Source organism: Uloborus diversus, chromosome 7 (assembly GCF_026930045.1).
Source record: "Uloborus diversus isolate 005 chromosome 7, Udiv.v.3.1, whole genome shotgun sequence".
Classification (NCBI taxonomy): Eukaryota; Metazoa; Arthropoda; class Arachnida; order Araneae; family Uloboridae; genus Uloborus; species Uloborus diversus.
Genome location: NC_072737.1, coordinates 6,935,033 through 6,958,394, shown reverse-complemented (window position 1 = coordinate 6,958,394; position 23,362 = coordinate 6,935,033). Strand labels below are relative to the sequence as shown.

Genomic DNA, 23,362 nt, shown 5'->3' with positions numbered 1-23,362 from the left:
GATACAAGTATTTTTGGTCAGTGCCAAGTCCGTCTGTATCAACTGTTGACGAATCAAAAGCGATTTTTAAGTTGACAATTGGTAGCTGCTTACATATGCCAAGAAGCTTCCCTATAGGACCATTATATGTAAAAGGACCTGTAGTGCTTCCATCAAGATGCCGTAACAGATAGCGTAAAGGTAGCTCATTGGCGTGCGATTGACATATGAGCCAATGCAACGGCCTTTTTAAATGCAATTCAAACAGTCTTATTACATCACCTTTCACACCAGTATTGACTGCTGTTCCATCTGATCCTACTGCAATTAAAATCCACAGTAGATACTTGGGTTGTTTTTAAATAGTCTAATATGCTTGATAACACTTCATTCACTGTACCAATTTTTTTTTTGCTCAGAGTTTTTCGTTACGATTTCTATTTGGTTCATATATAATTGGCTAGGTGCCAAGAACAGGCCAATTTGTCAGACTGGGGGGGGTGGGTGATTTAATTAGTTTCATTATATCACAGAGAAAAAGAAAAATAAATATTTGGGAGGAATCATCTGTCTCTTTGACAGTTGGAAACAGTTGGAAGCAGAAGGAGCAAAGAAAAAAGGCAAAACGCGCAATTTCAGATTCCCGGCAGGGGTGGTATATGTAATATGATATGATAATTATTTTGTTCACAAACAAAGGGTTTTACTATTTACTATTTACACCACAGGTGATTAAAAAAATACATAAGAAATGAAAAAAAAGTTTTTAGAAAAGTCAATTTTTACATATTTAGCGAAACTTCAGGGACATGGCAGAAGGTATAAATATATTTTAATTACCGAAATTTTTTTTTAATGAACATTAGATGTCAATACACAACTTTTCCCACCACACGTGATTAAAAATATTATACATAAAAAAATTTTTAAAAAAATTAAAAAATGTCAATTTTTACATATTTGGCCAAACTTTAAGGGGCTGGCGGGGGATCTAAATATATTTTGATTTCCAAAAAATTTTTCATGTGAGCATTTGATGCCAATACACAACTTTTTCCCACTACAGGCGTTTTCAATTTCAAAAAAAAGTCAAAATCGACCCACCCTAATATATATATATATATATATTCATTTTTAAACCAGAAATATCTCATTTTGAACCCATTTTTAGATATTTTCTGTTTTAATTTACAAACAAAAAATACTTTTTATTTAAGATGTTCAGAAAAAAAAACACATTTGAAATAATCAGAATGTTTTTAATAGCTATATGAATATTGCCATTACTCAGAACAATCAGATGGTCGGAAAAGAATTGATGTTGAAACAAAAAGCGTGTTTAGACTGCTGTGCATGTACACTACTGGCCATTAAAAATGCTACACCAAGAAAGCGACATGATAAGAACATGAAATTTAAACGACAGGAAGAAGATGATGTGATATGCAAATGATTAGTTTTTCAGCGCATTCAGTCAACGCAGGCGCCCGCAGCGACACCTACAATGTGTTTAAATGAAGATATTATACGGCCAATTTATCACGTGCAAATTCAATTTTAACGCTGCTGCGTGGTGGAAAATTATTGTGATGCCTCGTGTAAGAAGTAGAAATGCGTACCAGCACGTTTCTGCCTTTGATAGAGGTCGCATTGTAGCCCAACGGGATTGCTGTTTATCCTATCGCAGTATTGCTGCTCGCGTCGGTCGAAATCCAATGACAGTTAGCAGAACATGGATTCGAGGGATTCAGGATGGTAATACAGATCGCCGTGCTGGTGCTCAACGGCCAGTAATCACTAGCAGCCGAGAGGATAGGCATGATATCCGCATGGCTTTAATGGATCGTACAACCACATCGTGAACTCTGAGTCAAGAAATGGGGTCATTTGTAAGACAACAAGTGTCTGCACGAACAGTTCGGTGACGTTTACAGCAGCATAGACTGTCAGCTCGGAGACCATGGCTGCGGCTACCATTGACGCTGTATCACAGACAGGAGCGCCTTCAATGGTGTGATCAGCGACGAACCTGGGTGTACCAATGGTGAGACGTTGTTTTTCTGATGAATTCAGGTTCTGCTTACAACATCATGATTGTCGCATCCGTCTTTGGCGGCATCGTGGAGAACGCACACTGGCAGCGTGCATTCACCATCGTCATACTGGCCCATCGCCTGGCGTGATGGTATGGGGTGCCATTGGATACACATCTCGGTCACCTCTTGTTCGCATAGACGGCACTATGGACAGTTGGCGTTACATTTCTGATGTATTACGACCCGTGGAACTACCCTTTATTCGAGCCCTGCGAAACTCTGCGTTTCAGCAGGATAATGCACGACCGCATGTGGCTGGTACTGTGCAGACTTTCCTTGATACAGAAAATGTTCAACTGATAACCTGGCCAGCACGTTCCCCAGATCTCTTACCAATAGAAAGCGTCTGGTCAATGGTTGCTGAATAACTGGCTCGTAAGCAAACCCCAGCCTTTACGGTGTCGATGAACTGTGGCATCATGTTGAAGCTGCATGGATGTCTGTCCCCGTACATGTCCTCCAATCTCTTTATGACTCAATGCCCTTTCGTATAAGCGCTGTTATTGCTGCCAGAGGTGGTAGTTCTAGGTACTAAGTTCTCAGAATCTATTCACCCAAATTTCTTGAAAATTTAATCATTTGTTATTTCCAACATAATATATGTGTCCAATAAATATCATTTTGTTATCTGCATTTCTTCCTGGTGTAGCAATTTTAATGGCCAGTAGTGTATATATACACCCAAGGCAGTTATGGGGTTAATGCACAAATCGAAGTGACTAACATAGCAAGCTATTTTAGAAATAAATTCAAGAAGATGATTTTCATTTGAAAAGGTTTGTGAAGACATTTGAAATCTTGCAAAGTTTCTAATACTACGTAAACTTTTGTTATATTGTGCTAGCGCTAGCAAGACATATAGTTTTAACTCCAACACTTAAGCCTAGTTGTTCCGAGTTGATTCAACTAACACATAATACTTTTTGGCATTTATGCGTACACTTTTTTCTTCTTTTTAGGGTTTGCTCCCATTTTAGTATTCTAGTGTTGTCAACCTCTGTAGCTCTACACAAGGGCTCCTAACATATTTTTAGTTTACATGAAATACACCGCCAACTCAGTCATTTCCAGCTGAGGACTGCAGTTTCGTGCTTATTAGCACTCATCAGCCCAGCATAGGAATGACTGAGCTTCCTTCAGAGGTTTTCCACCTCCAGCTCAGTCTCTTCCTATGTCGGGCTGATGAGTGATTATAAGCACAAAACTGCAGTCCTCGACTGGAAATGACTGAGCTGGCAGTGTATTTCATGTATTTCTGTTCAGCTTCCTATGATATTTTTTTTCCTTGAATTTTTTTTTCCTCAAATCACCAAATTTTCTTCTAAAATTCCCCAACTTTTTTTTTCTTTTGCCTTCATAAATACAAGTGCTTGCATCAAGAAAGGATTTTCACTCATATTGGATTTCATTAAAGCCCTGACCGACCCAAGAGATAAGAAATATTCGATTATTTTTTTTCTACTTGATTTTACTTTACTACTCTGCTCCTGTACATTTAAACTATGAGCTTTTATAAATTTATCCAAGAACATTCTTCATCACACTCACTCATTTTTACTCGTTTCACGTATCAACTAGTTACTCACGCAGAAAATTGATGCGAATTCCTTAACATAATGTTTCACGAAATGCGAATTCAATAAAGCTGAGCAAAGCTAAACCAACGCACTGTTTGATTCAAATGATATAACTACCTGATGTAAATACGCGAATTTAAATACGAAAAAAATTCTTTTTTCCCGAGGATTTTTTTCCTCAGGTTTTCCCCAAGAAAAAAAAAATCCCCAAATTATTCCTCTCGAAATCCATTTCCCCAAAAATTCCCCAAAGAGTACAAGATTTCCCTAAAATGGGGAAATTTCCCTCAATTTGGCAACACTGACCAGTAGTTTTAAACTCTAGATGTCATACCTAGAGATGTAAAACTTCCGGAAATTTTGAAATGGTGGAAAAAAACCGTTTTTTTACCGTTTTTTTTTCGGGAAAAATTGGAAAAAATGGAAAATTTGATTTTTTTATGAATAAATTTAGGGTTTCTTAATAGCTCTGTATTTTTTGGAACATATAAAGAGTTAAGCATTATGAAATATGTGCTATCCACATATCTGCTTGACAGAAATACGCATAAAGGTAAGATTAATTAGAAAAAAAAAACTTTTTGTTTTATAACTGAGAGCTTTCATGATCCAACACCAGAAATAAGTCAAGTCCTCATTCAGCCAATAATATTGGGTAATGTGTGTCTAATCGTAACAATTACATTTTCTATTTTAGATTGCCTTTGAAACTTGAAGCATTAATTGAAATTTTCGACTTTCAAACATGATTGATTTTTTTTTTTGAAAGAAAAAGAATACAATGTAACTTTACTGTCTGAAAATAAAAGCTATCAGGGGTCTGTCCAGGATTTTTCACAGGGTCCGTTTTTTTTGTGAAAAATCAAATAATTTTGTGAAAAAAGAATTAATTTTGTGAAAAATCAAAAAATTTCGCAAAAAAAAAAAAAATGTTAAAACGAAATTTTAGAATTTAGAGATGGCACAAACTGCATCAATTAAACTTAAAGTTGAGTGTTTTCCTCTTCTATGGCGAGAAAATCATTCTGGATTTTTTTTCTGATATTTGGCGAGGGGGGGGGGGCATCGCTCTTTCAAGTATCAATATTTATCTACCATTCTGCATTATGTTAAATTTTATACTAGATATATTTCTGTACAATATTTAAAATAATTGTAACAAAAATATGAATAAATAAACAAAATTCAGAATAGGGTTCAGAATTCAACTTTTTGATCCAAGACACTCTTAAAAAGCACAGAATTTCGTTTAAAACTTATAAATTCCGTGATTTTAACAAAAATAAAAAGATATTTCAATTGTTTACCTCTTAAGAAAGCGTAATAATCATCAAAAATTCGAAAAATCGGATTCCCATAGCGGATGCAAAGAGATCGCAATTCTCAAAGTGAAGGCATCAAAAGTATAAAAACGGCTTGTAAAAGAAATATTTTTGATAAAATTATTTTAAAATTGCATTTTAAGAGTCCTATGATAACATATCATTAATAGCTGTGGACACAGTTGACTCCCCCCCCCCCAAAAAAATAATAATAATAATAAAATAAAATAAACCATCTATTCAGCATTTTAATTTTTGACTCATAACAGAAAATGGAATTTTGCTTTAAAAACTTGAAATGAGAGTTCTAACAGAGATAAAGAGACTTTTCATTTATTTGAATCCTAATAAAGCGAAGTTAGCTTGAAAAAAGAACAAAATATGATTCTCATATCGGATGTTAAAAGATTGCATTTTTCAAAATGTAGACATCTAAAGAAAAAAAAAAACGGTAATTAAAAGAGTTTATTTAAAGTTAATCATCCTTGTTAGCATCGAAAAATCAAAATCCATATAATTTTCTCCCAAAATAACAACTAAACATCGCACCGCACCGTAAAAACGCAAATATTGACATATTGACAAGCGGACAAAATAATGAGAATATTTTCTAATCAAGTCATTGTAAAGGTTCAACGCCAGACGCTAAGTGGTGATAGTTTTGAAGTTGGTAACCCTATCTGAAGCGATCATATTTTTTTCCTCACCCTTACTATCCCTTTGCAGTTCTAAGTTCATTTCGCAGATATATATTATTATTGTTTATTAAATCATGAGCTGAGAAAAGTGCTTACCAATACCTTTTCAGAAAAGTTTACAACAACACCGCTGCTAATTAGCTGTGATAAAACAAACAACCATTATATTTATTTGGCAGTAGCAATTATTTATCGCTTGCAGGAGCATCGCAAGAGTGCCGATTTTTTCTTTTCTTTTTTTTTTTCAAAATTAGCCGATTTTGTATAAGCTGATCCCTCTAATTTAACTTAAAAAAAGGTTCCAAAAATGATCGGTTTATACACAGAAATATGCATTATTTTGCTTTCAAATTTGCTCTTTCAATAAACAATTTGTGACAGATCCGATCTTGTTTGATCGGGATTTTGTGAAAGGTCCGTTTTGTTTGATAGGGATTTTGTGAAAGGTCCGTTTTGGTTGATCGGATTTTTGTGAAGGGTCCGTTAACGGACCCAAATATCCTCTGGCCAGACCCCTGGCTATTGAGTTTTGATTTTTTCCAATCCAGTTTCAGACCAAATAAAAACTAAATTGGTGTTTCTTAAGCTGAACCAAAACTTAAACTACAGTTTCAGTTTATTCATACGGCCGGGCTAAGCACAGTAGTAAAAGTAGTCATACCAGAACTTTTGAACAATATTAAGTTATTATAACCAAGTTAATCTCTGTTTCGTATTTTACTTAATAAATAAAATGTTTTAGGGTCATTTGATCAAGAAGTATTGTTTTGAAAAATTCTTTTAAAAAAACAAAACACATCTGAATCAAATATATGGAAGAGCCACACTTTAAAATACAATATCTCAGCTTGAGCCCAACTGCAAATTCCCCTTTTTTTTGCTTAGCACGGCAGTATACAGGTTGCGGCAAAACAAATATCGGACAAAAATTGTATCATCGAATGGAAGAAAGGTAATTTCATTTTAACGAGTGCCTAATTTATTTTTGTTTCTCACTTTATTAGAAAATAATTTACAATATATTACATAGCTTATGTATTGTTTTCGGTTTTCTTACAATTTTAAGCAAAATACCTGCTGATTTAAACTGTTTAACCAAGTAGAACGACAGTTCGTTCGCTTGTTGTCCCTCGACAAACAGTATTTGAAACGACATGCCGTTTTAAGTGGCTTGGAAATAATAGTCGGGAATGTGTACAAAAACGAACAGCGAACATTTCAGTTAATCCTTAGGTCATCCAAAAGTGAGTTCAATGAAATCCTTGGGTTTCCACGAGAGCAGTCGTTTGTGGGAATTTGTGCGACTGAGGGAAAAAACAGCTCAAACAGAAGTTTTACGAGTTCCAAAAAGTTCAGGCATTCGTATAACTAACTCCAAAGATGCCAGAAACGTTTGAGACGGGCCGCAAGTCCACGCTGGAAGAGATACCTTTCACTGATTTACCATTTAACCAACTCATAACCCCTAGAACGATAGCGTTTGGTCTGTAGACACACCAAGCACCTTAGAAAATGTTAAAGATCGACGAAATCCGAAGTCAGTCTTGGTCTGAAGTGGAATCAGCACAAGCGACGAAAAATCCAGTTTTTTGAGGATAAGAGCCGTAAAATGAATCAAAAAGTGAACCAGAAGGACATTTTAGAGTTATTGTACTTCTGTGGGCCTAAGAGCACTTCAGCATTGTAGACTGGACATTTTCCTTTAACTCCACATCGATTTATATGGCCAAAAAGACGAGTGGTGCAAGGCGCATTGTTTTTGACGTGATATCATCTTTAGAGTGGACGACCTCTATCCCATTTATTACACTGTACGGCCTGTTTCAGAGTCAAAGGTCTACCCTAAACCACACATAAGTTCGGACTTTCTAAACCAATTGCTTTAAAGGGAATAGGATTGATTAAAGGACTTGCTGCCTTTGAATGAAAATTTCAATAATCAGTTGCATCTCTATATTGCTGCAAAAGGCTGCTAGTTTGAAACCAATTAAATTTATTGATTGCTAAAGGTCTTCTCACATTATTTTTTGTGTTTTGTTAATTTATTTGTTTTTAATAGAGTTTCTTAGAAAATTGCTTGCCCGTTTTTTTCTTTTTTTTTTTTTTTGCCACATCATGTACATTTGGTTCGCACAATCAGCAGAAACATAGCTTTGTGATTAAAGTTATGCTCGTTTGTTTTATGAAGAAGGAAAATAAATTCTTCACTAAGGTTATTGGTTTAAGCTTTTTTGCAAAAAGTATTTTTAAACATTTTTTGATCTATATGCAAATTATATTGTTATACAACAACTTGCATTAATGTTAGACAGTATTTTAACATAAAGCGGGGGGGGGGGGGATTGCATCAGAATTTAAGCGCGAGAAATTTCTAATCACTTTTTGCTGACAATTTCAATTAAAACCCTGAAAAGTTGAAAAAATTCTTTTTTTTTTTTTTTTTTTTTTCAATTTTTCCAAAGTGGAAATTTTTTTCTTCGGAAAAAAAACGGTTTTTTTCGGTTTTTTTCGGAAATTTTCCGTTTTTTTTCGACTGTTTTCATCTCTAGTCATACCCTAATTTGATTCAAAATTCCCTAATTTACAAATTATTGTGGTAGGGGTATGAACAAAACATTCAAATTTTTTTAGAAAAAACAAAAATGAATAGATAAAAGAGATCATATGGAAAATTCAAAATGGAAAAAGCCACCAGAGTAAAAAAAAAGGACTTTTAGGGACTTGGAAAAAAAAAAAGCTTATCCACACAAAAAACCTGGTTAACAACATGGATCACAACATTTATATTTATGCCATAGAAAATATGCAATAACATGATATAACTAGGATTAAGAAGTGCAGATAAGTTGAGAGCTGCATATATTTGAAGATGAAGCATTTGAATATGATAATCCATGGGCACTAATCATTAATTATAACTGATAAATATTTTATACCCTTTAGCATTACACTTTTACAGGCTATATTTAATGCCAAAAAAAGTGATAAAATATTTACAAAAAAAGGAAATTAATTTTTATATCAATGCAAATATTTTAACTAAAAGCACTTTTTTCAATACAATTTTCTTAACTTTTGATCTTTGTCATTACCACTTGCTTATAAGATGTTAATTTTATGCAGTTGCATTCAATTTCAACCAAATAACTCTCTTTGGCCGAAAAAGCAGTTTTAAATATGATTTTCTTTTTAATGCAAGGCGTTATTTATTTACATTTATCAACTTGTAAAAAAAAATAATGGCATACAATCAACTTAAACTGATTTTCAAAACCGTGTGTTTCACACATTGTTTCAAATAACATTTTTCAAAAAAAAAATTGAAAAAAAAAAAAATTTTTAAAGACAAAACATGAACTGAAAACCCAATTTGGTAGAATATATTGGAAAGCTCCATTAGCTGTTGCATAAATGCTACAAAATATTTCACTTATTTTTTGTAGCAGTATCATAACATTAAGTTAGAAGCAATAAATAAAATAAAAACAGATACAAAGATCTCAAATCACCTCATGTGTTCTTCTCTGATGAGAATGCAGACGGTTGGTCGACCGGACATTCTCCAATACTTTCCGACAAAGTGCAACTCATTCTAAAACGTGTAAGAAACGGAATGAACAAAGAGTGTTGAAATATCTATAATCGCACTTTAATTGGTTAAAGCAAACTTGGATCAATAACGTTTTGCTATTGGTCAAGGCTTACTTGAAGCTCTCTCCGATGTCAGGGTTGGCCGGATTGGACCCAATTGGGTTGGACCCAATGGGTTTTTTTTGAAAAAACCCATTTAAAAAAACCCATTATTTAGCCCACTTTTGGGTTTTTTTTAAATTTTTTGAGAAGTTTTTTAAAAAAGTAATTAATTTAAATACTTTTACAATTTAAACTTCTATTTTATTTGTTCTTCACCACAGACAATGGACATAAAAAATGAATTTTGAACTTTAATAGTATTTCTTAACTCTTAACGGCACTAAAAATACTTCAAAGATTCAAAAAATATATATTTAACTTTTATCTTTAACTGGTCAATAAATAACTCAATTTATCTTGACTAAGTCCTGTCACGTCTGGTTTTCTCAATATTTGTAGATTGTACAGAGGAAACTACTCTAGCTAAAAGGCTTTCATTTGAATTATTTTCTGCAACCCGACACGTCTCAAATTTCGAATTAACAAGTTACATTTTTTTAGAAATTAACAGGTTTTGCAAATGGTCGGACAGAAAACAGAATAGGATGTACAGTATTTTCATTATCTTACAAAAAAGTTTAATATTTCTTAATCTGTACACAGAAATAGAAAAACAGGCAACATAAAATTCAAAGAAATGTCTTGATTAAGCTGGAATTCAGTAAATAGGGATTTAAACTACTTGAGGTTCTACAGTAGTTTTGCATAAAAAAATGAAATACAATAAAGTAAAATGCAAAAAAAAATAGTAGTAATTAAAAACGAACAATAGATTTTATCACTCAAGAAGTAATTTTGCCTTAACTGTTGGTAATCATGGAAACTAAAAAATCTGAAACTTCACCATTCTTGGGTTTCGTCGTCTTTCAAACTCTTCTTCAGAAAACGCTGAATTTTAACTAGTTTTCCAGCTTTTTTTACCCCAAGACAATTCTTGTGCTTTGTTCATATACTTACGCTACAATATGCTACAAGTACCCTACGTTTTCCCTAAAAAAAGACAAAAAAAAACCCCACATTTCTTTTAAAAAACCCAGCTTTAGTTGGGTTTTTTTGGGTTTTATTTAAAAAAACCCAAAAAACCCTGGGTCCAAGGGCTTTTTTTAAAAAACCCGGGTTTTTGCCAACCCTGTCCGAGGTCCTAAATTTTCTTAAATTAATCCTGTTTTTTTGTCTATATTTTATTTATTTATCTTTTATTGGTTGTTTTACATTACGTGCATATTGATTGGTTAACTTACTAATCCTGGACTAAAACTATAAATAGTCTATGTGCTTACTCTGCTTTGGTTCTATGGTTATTAAGTATTACGTATTTTGTCATTGTTTACGTAGATAGTTTCTTCAACATTAATAAATGTTACTCAACAAAGAGTATTGCTTGTCATGAGTTGGACATTATTTCTATTAAAACATTAAGTGATGAAAATAGTGGTTTGACAATAAGAATAAACAAACATCCAAACTGCTCAGTAGAGTTTCAGTTTCAAACTTCTTAAGGAAAAGAAATCAAATGAAGAAGGGGGGAAAAAGTGATATGCTTTGAATTAAATAAAAGTTTTTTTTTGACGAGTTTTGAGTGAATAATATTTTTCTAGTTTAGTTAAAATAAGTTAGTATGACCATGGATGTAGGAATATCAGGATGGAGCATGCGGGGAATTTCTGAAAGCAATAACCGTGACCGGTCGCCATCTTGCGTATATCGGGAAACTGTGTTTCAGATACACGGAAATTGTCGAACTTTTTTTTATCGAATTTCAAACGGACTTCGACTTTATGGCGTCTAGTGTAGCCTTCAACTTCACTAATAATGCACGTAAGAAGGAGATTCCTAGCGAATTCAGCATAAATGGATAATTAATTTCTTCCATAACATATGATTCAATAACAGATAATGATGGTAACATATTGTGTCACAAATAATGCTGCATTTATCTTACTTACAAATACAAACCAGAGTTGACTAAAAAATTACTAAGATTTAAATAAAATAAACTAAGATAAATATATAATAAACTAATACAATAAACTTTTATAATAAACTAAGATTACTTACCTTAATGTCATCAATCAACAGTGCCATATCATGTGAGAGATAAAAATCACTGACTTCAAAAATAAGGGGATAGCAAATGACAGTCTGCCCACAGATTCTGTACAGCTGAAAAGATTAATTGACAAATAGTAACTAAAAATTAAGAACTAATAAATTTCAAAGATATTAACACTTACAAGCAATAGCTATCAGGTTCATGATGCATCTATTTAGTATAATCAGGGGTAGAAGTGACCGATTTGTCACATATAGGACATTTTCCACAAAAAATATAGAACAAATATAGGACACATTATATGAATAATTATGCAATAAAAAAAGAAATAATACATATCATATATTATTCAGTTACTCTTATCAATGATTTTGTTTAAAAAAAACCTCAAACAAAATACCTTACATCTATAATGACTTTCCTGTAGTTGAAAGAATTTTTGAAAAAGGTGTACTTTATAGACTAAATAACTAAACAAAATTTGAACAAAGATAATTTTTATTTTTTCTTCCTCACTCATGACCCAAGTACTAATTCCACTGCTCTTAGATTTTATATCTAAACTGAACCCTTTAACACTTGTATTAAGAACACACAGAGCTTGAGAAGGATCCTTCTGAAGTTTTTCAGTTTTTTTTAGGCTTGAATGTTTTAGCATGCTGCCTCAATTGCGAAAATCCACTATTGTTTATGGGCACTGAACAGTTGCAAAAATGGCAAAAAGCTGTAAAATCATCTTTTCCTTTAGTGCACCATGCACCAAAATTTGTAGAACTGTCCTTCTGGTTCAACAACTCCACACGAAATGTTTTTAAGCATTGTGATTTTGCCATTATAATTCCACTTATTACAACAAACTACGTTTTAACATCATAAGGAACTAACCATTCCACGACCCCAAAATTCCACAAAAAGAAAGATTGCAAAAAGAAAATTAGAACATTCCCATCAGAAAATGTACTGAACGCAAAAATATACCAACGAAAACGAAAACCATGATGGAAAACAAAACAAACGGCTGTTGCCCCCCCCCCCCCCCCAAACGCAAAATTTTAAAACCAACTTCAGACTTAGTTCTCGAAACTCCACCTACTATAGAGTGACGTCACATTGCTGTAGCAAATGAGAGAAGATGCTTGTTGTAGGATTTAGTCAGTTGCGTTTTTTAATTTAAAATTCGATGGGGCACGTACTTTCAGCGAAAAATCAGATGTCAGAAAGTTTATTTGCTGTTCCTTTTAAGAGAGATATATAGGGTAAAAAACGGAAATATAGGAAATATAGGACATTTTTGAAAAATATAGGAAATATAGGACGATTTTGATGCTTTTTTTGAAAATATAGGAAATATAGGATATATAAGACTACTTCGACCCCTGTATAATTTAGGAAAATCCTTATGCATTGAGGTTTCTTTATGGTTAGAACTTTGTATGTGTTTTAGTCTTTATATATACTCTTATAACTTTATTATTGTCTATTACAGTGGTATCCCGTGTATAACATGGTTAATTCACTCTGTGTAGTATCGAAACCGTGTTATACAAGACTTTTTTATTCATAACTTTTTGACTTATTTTTTAAACTAATTAATCATGTACATAGTAAAAATCATGTCAATATGTATCATGTCGTATTGAAACCATGTTTCGTGTTATATTGAAACCGTGTTATATGAGACTTAGAAATAATGTTAATCAAGGGATTTACACCTGTGTACTGTGTTATATTGAAACCAAGTCTTATGGTGCAAATTTTATAATTGCTTAAATTTCAACTAAATAGAACTGGCAACCAAAACATACAGCTGCCTACTGTTCCAAAACTAATGTTGTTATAAGCGATACAACTTAATTGTTTTGCATAGCTCAAATTAAAGCTATTATGAACAAAAAAAACTTCATTAAATTTCTAGACTAAGAATAAAACGCATTCTATCAGAAAAAAACACTCTGAGCTTTTTCATGGCAAAAGTATGTCTGAGCAACAATAACGAAACAATGTAGTATAAAATAAATAAAATTGTTTTACTTCAACTACATTTTGTAATTTATTGTTTGCCAAATTTAGCTTTTAAATCCTAATGTTATATTCTTACAATGCATTTCAAATGAAATAATTTTCATCCTTTTGTTTTTAGAACTCTGATGAGAAAAATAAAGTATTTAAAAGTTAAAAATTAGTGTTATACGGGGAAATCAAACTCTCAAGTCGAAGAAGGAAAATTTTTTTACTAAGTTTCATAAAAACAAAGCAAAAACTTATTAGAATTATTATCATACATTTTTTAACAGTGTATTAAACAAAAATGAAATTCCATCTTTTAAAATTCGAGCTATATCAAAACCGTGAAGTATTAAATACAAGTTTCGCACTGTGTAATATCGAAACTGTGTTATACAAGAGACGCTTGTACTTTTTTCTTTTTATTTTGCTCCATCTTATTCTGTTTCAAACTTTTGATAAACTGATAAAAAATGGAAAACTTTCATCTCTGGTTATGGGAAAAGTTATTTACAAGAAAAAGTCAGAAATCTTATTACAGAACTTTGAAATATAACTTAGCAGAGAGGAAAAAGCAAGGAAAATATAACATTATGTAATAAAACTACTTAAGAATTCCTAAAATACTAGCAAACCATAGACCAACTTTCCGTTCTGTAATACAGTAGAATTTCACAGCAATATTTGGGAGTCAGAATACATTTACTGTTATTCAAGGATATAATAAAATGTTATAATGAGAAGCAATACAGGGTGTTCCGTTTTAACCAGCAATACCTTTATTTTCGCAACCGTTAGTCCTAGATGTATACTTCCAATTGCAAAAATGTTCAAAATCAAATGCAGAGTTAAGATATTGAAAATTTGAAGCAAAAATAAAAATGAGCAAAAAAAATACAAAAATTAACTTTTTATATGGGCATCAGGTCCCCTAACTAATATTTAGAGAAATAATTTCCATTGAAAACTGTTACTGACACAAAACACTTGACATTTGTACGACCAAAACTCAGGGAGATATTCTAGTTAAAGTTTAAAGGGACCATACAAAAGATGAGAATGGAATTTATTGCCCTTTCAAAGGAATGTCAGGTTGTCAAGTATTTATATTTTTCATTGCTATTCAAAAATAAATGCTAATGTTATGCCGTGATACACAAAAATACACTACAAAATCTCGAACAATTTGAAAAACCACACTCTATGCATATATATAGATTTAAACATTCGTTAACCGCTATATTTCCCCCAAAAGGTGTTACTGACGGCGAGTGTAAAGTGGTGTAAGTCAAAAAACGCTGCGTTTCATTGCTCGGTGAATATTGGTCGTACTAATGTCAAACTTTTTCTGTTAGAATGATTTTTTCAACAGAGAAAATATCTCTAAACATTAGTCAGGAGACCTGGGGCCCCTATAAAAAGTTAAACTTCGTATTTTTTGGCTCATTTTTAATTTTGCTTCAAACTTTCAATGTCTTAACCCTGTATCTGATTTTGAACATTTTTGCAATTGGAAGTATACATCTAGGACTAACTCTTGCGAAAATAAAGGTCTTGCTGGTTAAAACGGAACACCCTGTATACTTTAAATTAAAAAACAATAATAAAATATCGTCTAATTTGATACGCTTGTGAAAGCTCTTTTTTTTTTCAAACTGATGGATCAATCTACAACAGGTAGAAAACGAGCTTTTCTACCTGACTTTTCTTGCTTATCATCAGAAAGAATTAAAGGCAACAAGTGGAAAAAGGAAGAACTCTCTCTCTCCTAACATTGTTTGAAACAGAGTTATTGTTGCAAAGAAATAATTCTGTTACACAGTAGCGTAACTAGGGGTTGGCAGGAGTGGCTATGGCCAGGGGGCAGCCAGGAAGGCGGCATTTCAAGTGATAAAAAAAAATAAGAGATTTTTTTTTTTTTTTTGATCATAGAATTTGAAAAATGCTTTAAAAAATTAAAAAAAAAAAAAAAAACTCGCAAGAGCTAGAGACACACACATAACATCTACTGAGAAGGAACATTGGGAATCAATGAAAAAAAGTCTGAAAAAGAAAATAAGAAAAAAAAAATACAGTGCTGCCTCCTATTTGTGAAATCAACTAATCAAAATTTTCCAGAAAAAAAAAAAAAATTTTGGAGGTCACAATGACCTCCAGTGACTTCCCATGTGCGTGACTCTACAGGGGGGGGGGGTTGCAGTTTCTTTAGTTCGCCAGGGGCACAAAACCCCAATAGTTACGCTACTGAGGATACAACAACCATTCTTGGGAAAGACACCATTTTAACAGACCGAAAAACGAAAAACTTTTACTGACAATGTAAGAGGATGCAGTTTTGAACATTTGTCATAGATACGAAACTGCAGACAAAACTATTAAATTGAAGGGCAATTTACATTATACTGAACAGAAATGCAGGGGCACCTGAAAATATTATTGCTACAGGGGGATTTATCCTTGTATCAGATTTCACTGCAGCCATGTTTTGCTATACTGTTTGAATACAAATAAATTACGAAAAATAATCAATACCTTGCTAGTTCCCAAGGCTCCGATAGGTCGAGGAGGTCTTCCTTTCAAACCAAGTTTCTTACTGATGCCAAGGTACTCATAAATCTAAATGAAGGATATTCATAGTATTAAGTAGTTTAAATACTTTTTAATGCTTTTATACCTTTTAAAAAATGCAAGTTGCTTTATTAACTTTAAATTATAATACAAATATCTTCAAAGTAACGAACACCAACAGGTAGTGGGTCCAGCTAGGCTAGTCCTATTCGATTTAACACTCCCAGTGAAAAGCAAAAGCCCTATTAAAAGTATTCAATTCATTTCAAGCAATAGCTGCTTTCAGTAAACTATTCCAAATGCCTACAAATTATTACAGAATTCTATTTTCAGGTTTAACCTCTTTTTTTTCTCGAAAAATTATTGGTTTCTACTTATTTATTTTTGCATTTTAATTATTTTCAATGTAATTGTTACAATGTTTAGAATGATTTAGAATTTTGCTTGAATGACTGATATAATTACTTTTAAATATTTTATCTCATTTGAAAAATTAAATAAGAATATAGACCGCAATTAGCAATTGCAGTTTATTATCACCACTTAATCTTGATAGTTTTCCCTTTATTTAAGAAAGTAAATATACTGGAAATATAACTACAAGTTTGTGTTATTTTTGTTGTATAAATGAAACAAAAAGCAGAACTTCTGACGAGACAAATACTTTAACTAGAGAAAATTAGAACTAAAAGTATTAATACATTTATTTTGATAAACTCTGTACCTCCAAGCCAGACTGATGCAGGTCCAAAAATTGCAATTTTCTGTTTGTTAGTGCATTGTAGATAATTCTACTCCGCATCGAACTATGTGAACATAATTCTTTTTAAAAAATCCTTTGTAATTATTTAACAATGGTTAAAGAGTGCGTGTCCTATCTTCAGCATGCGCCAGACAACCGTTTTTTCTCTCTCCTGTAAAGTAATCATCATGTGTGTTGAATTTGTATTTCCAATGACCCGTTTTATGTGAAATTTTACAGATCAAACACCTGCCTCCCATACTCCACCAAAATGAGGACTTAGTAGTGGTATCATATGCCAATCAATATTTATTTGGGACAAGAAACAACTTATTTTTTCATCTTTATTAATAGACTAGTGGTACCCGCACGGCTATGCCTGTAATAGAAAAATTAAAAGGTATTTTGGTTCGCCTTTATATTTACAAATAATGTATGTTGAATTTTCTCGCCAATAGGCTTGTGCCCATGTTACAATTCCACATTATGATAATTTCATTATTTACTCGTCCATCTTACGATAATTTTGTTCTTAAAATTGAAATAGAAGAAGAACCACATCGAATTTTCGAAAAATTGCTTCGAGGTGCACATCCCCATGCTACAAACTAACTTCGTGCCAAATTTTATGAAAATCGGACGAACGGTCAAGGCGCTATGCGCGTCACACAGATCCAGACATCCTACAGACATTCTCCAGACATCCAGACTTTCAGCTTTATTATTAGTAAAGATGACTTAAATTTATACATAGTTGACAACTGCTTTCTAGCCATTATCAGAATGGATATGCTTCGGAGCTCCTCTCCAGGAACAAAATCTGTGCAAAGCTGCAATAAAAGTTTCAGTTTTCATATCACTAACAAACTCTAAATGTAGAGCATTGGTGGCAAAACAAACAAAAATTTGTGGATACATCTCTTGAATATCGGCAGAAAAGGCTATTCTATTCGTATGAAACCTCATGAGAGAAGTAAATAAATCCAATATATATTTAAACAAAAGAAGACATTTGATCGTGTGTGCCCGCACGTATAATATAAATAACATTCTCCACCAACGAAGGGGGAGAAATAAAAAATATTCACATTTCAATCCCAAACTTAAACTGTTCTGGCACATTTCTTCTGTTGTTGCCATTACCAAAAAGAAATATAAAGCACAGACGATAAATAGAAAAATATATTAAGCAGAACTTTGCACAGGATAATAAAAAGCCATAACCAATGTGACTTACATTGCTCTGGCCATGAGGTACAGAACATAGACTAATAATAAGAGTAGACCGAGCTTTCCCAGACTTGCTGATGAAAAAATTGGTTCATGGATACATCATGTGACTGGTGGGAGGCTTGGCGAAAACTTTGGCAGCATGGTTGCTAGATGGCAACATTATCTATAGTTTGGCACTCGACATGTATTTTAAGACGTAATGTGTTTTCATTATAATTTTTTTTTTCCAGGTGCAGAGATTGAACTGTTTTTCTTTTAGTTATGCATTATTTTAACATTAGTAATTAGTTTTTGATCCCAGTTTTCAGTAACTTTTATTTCATTTGGAACTGCTACGTCAGCGTTGGCGAGAACGTAATGGCGTAAACGGTTTGCGTTAACGCAAAAATGTACTAATCGGTATCTTAAATTGAAATTTTAGGTAAAAATCTTACCGTTTGCCGATTCTTTTTGAGCGCTTGCATCTTTAATTGCTTAGACCTTTAGTTATTTGAATTTTAGTTATTGAAATTGACTAAAGAAAATGCACAATACTATCTAAACGAAAAACTCACTATATTAACGCAATATTTACAACTTAGACTAACAAATTTACAAATCGGACTCCATAAAAGATCATTCTTCCGTGTTCCATCAATTCTATTTATTTTATTTCGCGCTGGCGTTGATCGTCTGCTATGATTAACGCCCGCTGTTGCTAGGATATCCACCAGTCACATGGTTTGGTTTATGAGCAGCAAAAGGGTTGCCATAGCTCGGTCTATTCTTATTATTAATCTATGGTACAGAATCATACTCAAACAATCTCCGACATAAAATTTCGTAATTGGCATTTCAGTATCATTATCTTGGTCTGCCACCCTTTTTCTTTTCTGATGGTTGAATAACAGTTCCATATTGTGACCTTTTCTAACCCTTCAAGTGGCCGTGACGTAAAATTCCTTCACCCAGCGATGTATTGAAGAGCGGCCGTGACGAAAAATTTGGACTTGAATATTCTGCTTCGAGAACGGCTGCGGCGTAAAATTCTATGGAAGAATATTCATGGCGAAATTTTTCGTCACGGCCGCTCTTCGATACATCGCTGGGTGAAGGAATTTTACGTCACGGCCGCTTGAAGGGTTAAAATTTTAAATTCATACCATTGCTCCTAAAACGTAAAAATCAACATCTGAAGAAAGTATTACAGCAACAGACAAACACACACACAGCCAGAAGAGTCACCTACCCTCACAAGCTGATTGGGCGACCAAATCTGCACCGGTTCCACTTCGTGGGGAGTCTGGGTGTGGATACCGTAGGTTGCCATCATGGCCTGCAATCTCATACTCTCCGCAATGAGGACAACTTGAACCACCAGATCATTCGCAGTACCCTGAATAAGATGCAAGTTTTGAAAAAGAAAGAAAAACAAAAATAAGATCACTCTTATATATCTCCATGCAGTTGCTTTTCTAAATTTTTTCTTGCAAAGAGATGAGAAAATTCGGAAAGGGGGGGGGGGGATGGAACTTTTGGGGACAAAAAAAAATGTTTTTCTGAAGGAACTTCAAGGGGTTTATGTTCACTCCAGAAATATAGAAGACTTTAATATTTCTGGCACAAAAAATGTATTCAAAAACTTACAACATATACATTCGAATTTTTTTTTTTTTTTTATTGTTTAAAAAGCTTTTTATGTTCAGTATGCCAGGCGAAAACAATAAACTTGATAACGCAAGCCGTAAGGTAATTTAATTTCCCTGTACTCCAAAGTATTATTTGCTGTTTTTGCTCACTGAAATCGTTATGTATACACATGACAAAATTAATACTGTAAAATCACTTATTTTTGCGAGTCTGTCGTAATCGGAAAAATTTTAGCCTTGCAAAATATTTTTTTCTCAACTTTTGGTTCTGTTTGTATAAAATTCCTGAAATGTTTAGCTAGCGAAATCACTGATGTGATTTTCACTTTCGCGAAAACTACAATTTGCAAAATTAAGTGCTTTCAGGATGTATTAATAGTATTGCTTAGTAAAAATGTTTTAGTAAAATCTTTATATACTTTCATTTTGGGTAATATGTAAAGGCATATATAAATAAATGTAACTAAAATAAAAAGGAAGTAACTTTCTGTTTAAAATCTCACAATTTGGGGGGGGGGAAGCCAATTAGTGTTATAAATCACATTTTATTCAAAAAGAAAGGTTGACTGATGGTTAAATTAATTTGGAAAACTTTTAGTGTTCTGAACAAAGAAAGCTACAAAGCAAATAAATTTTTTAAATAATTTTTCAAACCTGTTTAAAAATGTCACGTATGTTTCTGCTAAAAAGATACAATATGTCTTGAATTAATATTTTTTAACATTTAACATTTTTCTTTGTGTTTTGTAAGAAAATATAACAAGTAAACACGCTAGTTAAAATTTATCTAAAACTTTTAAAAATTAAAGTCGAATAATCCATTGGTTTGAGTTGCTGCATTGAAAACTTTTCAATCTCACAATCTTTCTATCACATAACATTCCAAAATAATAATAATACATTTCTAAAAGAATATATTTATTTGAAAATTAAATATATAAAGTCATGCTTTCATATGAATTACATTAAAATATAAAAAGTATAGGGTCTGGTGGGGTAAAGTGGTCATAAAATCGTATGTTTTCAACTTAGGTGGATAATAAATGCAACAAATTCTTTAAACACTTCAACTTTTTTTGTTGTTATTTTACATTGCATTATTAAAGAACACGGTACATTAAATTTTAGGAAGAAAAATATTGATTTTAGTAGTTTTATAGAACTTTCTTTTCCCTATGTTTTTATGACCACTTTACCCCATGGGGTGGGGGAAAGTGGTCATAGCATGGGGTAAAGTGGTCATAGTTAAAAATAGTAGCGAAACCATTATAAAAAACCCTAATACTTGTATGTTTCAGTTGTTTTTATAATTACAAGTATATTCACGAGTACATGTGTACACGAATATATACGTGTTGTGTTATACACGAGTAAACACGTTCCTATATGAGTAGATACATGTATACATCAGATACATGCATGCACGTGCCTACTCCAGTATATACGTATAAATACGAGTATATAAGCATGTATACTTGATTACCTACAGGAGTCTATACGTGTCTACATAAGTACATACGTATCACATGTATATACGTGTCACGTATATGTACGTGTCACGTGTATATACGAGTATATACGCGTATAAACGAACATCATATGCGCGTATGCACTTGTATCTCGAGAAAATACGTGAATACTTGAGTATATATGTGTATATTAGAAGTATATACGCATATATAAGTGTACGTACATACATATACGGGTGTACACGAGTTAATTCGTGGATACATCCAGTGCGTCTGTGTGTCTACGTTTGTATATATAATATGGAAGCACGAGTATATACACATGTACACGTGTACACACGATTATATACCTGTATAGATGTATATAGGTACATTATCGTGTATATACAAGTATATGTATGTGTACACGAGAATATACGCTTATATACATGTCGGCCTACAGAGTGAATCTAAGCTCTTGGGCAAAAATCAAAGGGGTGTGAGAGGGGAGGATAGAAAGATAAGAAGCAAAGAATCATAAGGAAGTTATAATCACTGACGGGCTACATGCACACAAAGCCAGGAGGCAAAGCAGGGCACAAATTTGTTGCACACAGATGATTTTACCTAACATTTTAGTTTTTAAGAAATATTTAGAGCAGTTGTTGAAAGTTACGGTCCGTAGTAGCTCTAATACACGCATCGCAACAAAGGCGCAGCGGCTGATGAAAAATTTTCAAAAGTCTCGTTTTTGCAACAGAGAGGGATCTGTAAATGCGACGCATGATGTTTTTCAGCTAAAGGCCGTAAATTTCATCAATCGGTTTAAAACTTTCTTAAGTCCTAAAATGTTGTGTAAAATTGCATTTGTGTAATATATGTATATATATATATATATATATATATATATATATATATATATATATATATATATATTATATATATATTATATATATAGAAATTTGTGACTTTTTTTGCATCCATCAATTTCTCACTTTGCGTGCATGTAGCACGTCAGCATTGTGTTTGTGACCATATGTTCCTTATTAACTCTTCCTTCTTCTCCTCTCCTCTAACACCTTTTATTAATTTGCTCAAGAATGCAAACTCAACCTGTACACTTTTATATCATATGCTTGTACGTAAGTATCTACTCGAGTACGTACGCGTATATACGTGTCTACCTGAGTATATAAGTGTTCTTATATATACGAGTATAAGCAAGTATATGCGTGTATAGTAGAATGTATAGCTGTGTGGATAAAAAATATTTGCAGATACCCATATATGTATTCATTGGCGCATTTATGTGAATACGTCTATGTACATGTCTACACGAGTATATATGCGTATATATATACGCATATACTCGTATATTTAACCCCGTTTACTGTAAAAACAATACATATTGAGTAAAATTAATATTTAATTTGTATCTGCCTTATACCTAAAGATTAAGTGACATTAGAAGAACAATATTCGTTAAGCCTAATATTATGACCACTTTACCCCATCTTACTTAAATTGTTCTAAAAAATTATCTAAAATAGATTCAGCTAACTGCTAATGAGTAAGAGTTCTTGAGAATTGTAGGAAGCTTCTTGTACAGTCAATCTGTTCCTAATTCTAACAAACAAAATTTCCCAAGGATGTTAAAATAGGTGTTTAGATTTTAAAATTTTTCATGTTCACGCAAAATATTTTTTTTTACCAAATAAAATTTTTCCAGTTGTAAAATTTTGTATTCAAAATGTAGTTTCTAACTGCTTTACTCTAAAATAAAAGTTTCACATTCATTCGAACGTTTATTTCCAAGCTATAGCCATTTATTTGACGTATGACCACTTTACCCCATTGACCACTTTCCCCCACCAGACCCTATACATTGCTCAACATTGAAAATGCAACACCAAGAAAGAGTATTCAGAAATTTATGCAAATTTTAGAGCAGAAGTACATCACTGAGTTATGTAAATGATGCGAAATGCGCAGCTCTCCGACGCACGTGAAGTAAGATATAAGGGAAGGAACTTGCAGAATGGGCAATATTCGTGTCGTTATTTCTGACTGGAGAATTAACCGAGAAATTCTGCTTTTGTCTTGGAGGATACATGAGGCCCCTAGTTTCAAAACCGAATACTTGTAGAAAAACCAAATTTTACAGGAGACATAAAAGTCCGGTTTTGAAACTGAGGCAGACCTTCCCGCCCCATTTCAAGGGGGAAAGAAGCGGTTTTTTAACCTAATATTGAGCAGGCAAATAGGCCTTATGATTCTCTACAAGATTAACCAAAAAAAAAAGAAAATCGAATTTTTTTGCA

General features: G+C 32.8%; 1 protein-coding gene across 1 annotated transcript in view; it reads right to left on the bottom strand.

Annotated features, from left to right (window-relative positions):
- Window positions 1-23,362, bottom strand: part of LOC129225664 (probable phosphorylase b kinase regulatory subunit beta) — a 94,098-nt gene that overhangs the window by 26,893 nt on the left and 43,843 nt on the right. Inside the window, exons 15-18 of the mRNA XM_054860140.1 lie at window positions 19,194-19,340; window positions 15,955-16,038; window positions 11,424-11,528; window positions 9,182-9,264 (exon numbers count right to left, since the gene is read on the bottom strand). Coding sequence (XP_054716115.1) covers window positions 9,182-9,264; window positions 11,424-11,528; window positions 15,955-16,038; window positions 19,194-19,340 — 419 coding nt within the window. The remainder of the gene's footprint in view (window positions 1-9,181; window positions 9,265-11,423; window positions 11,529-15,954; window positions 16,039-19,193; window positions 19,341-23,362) is intronic.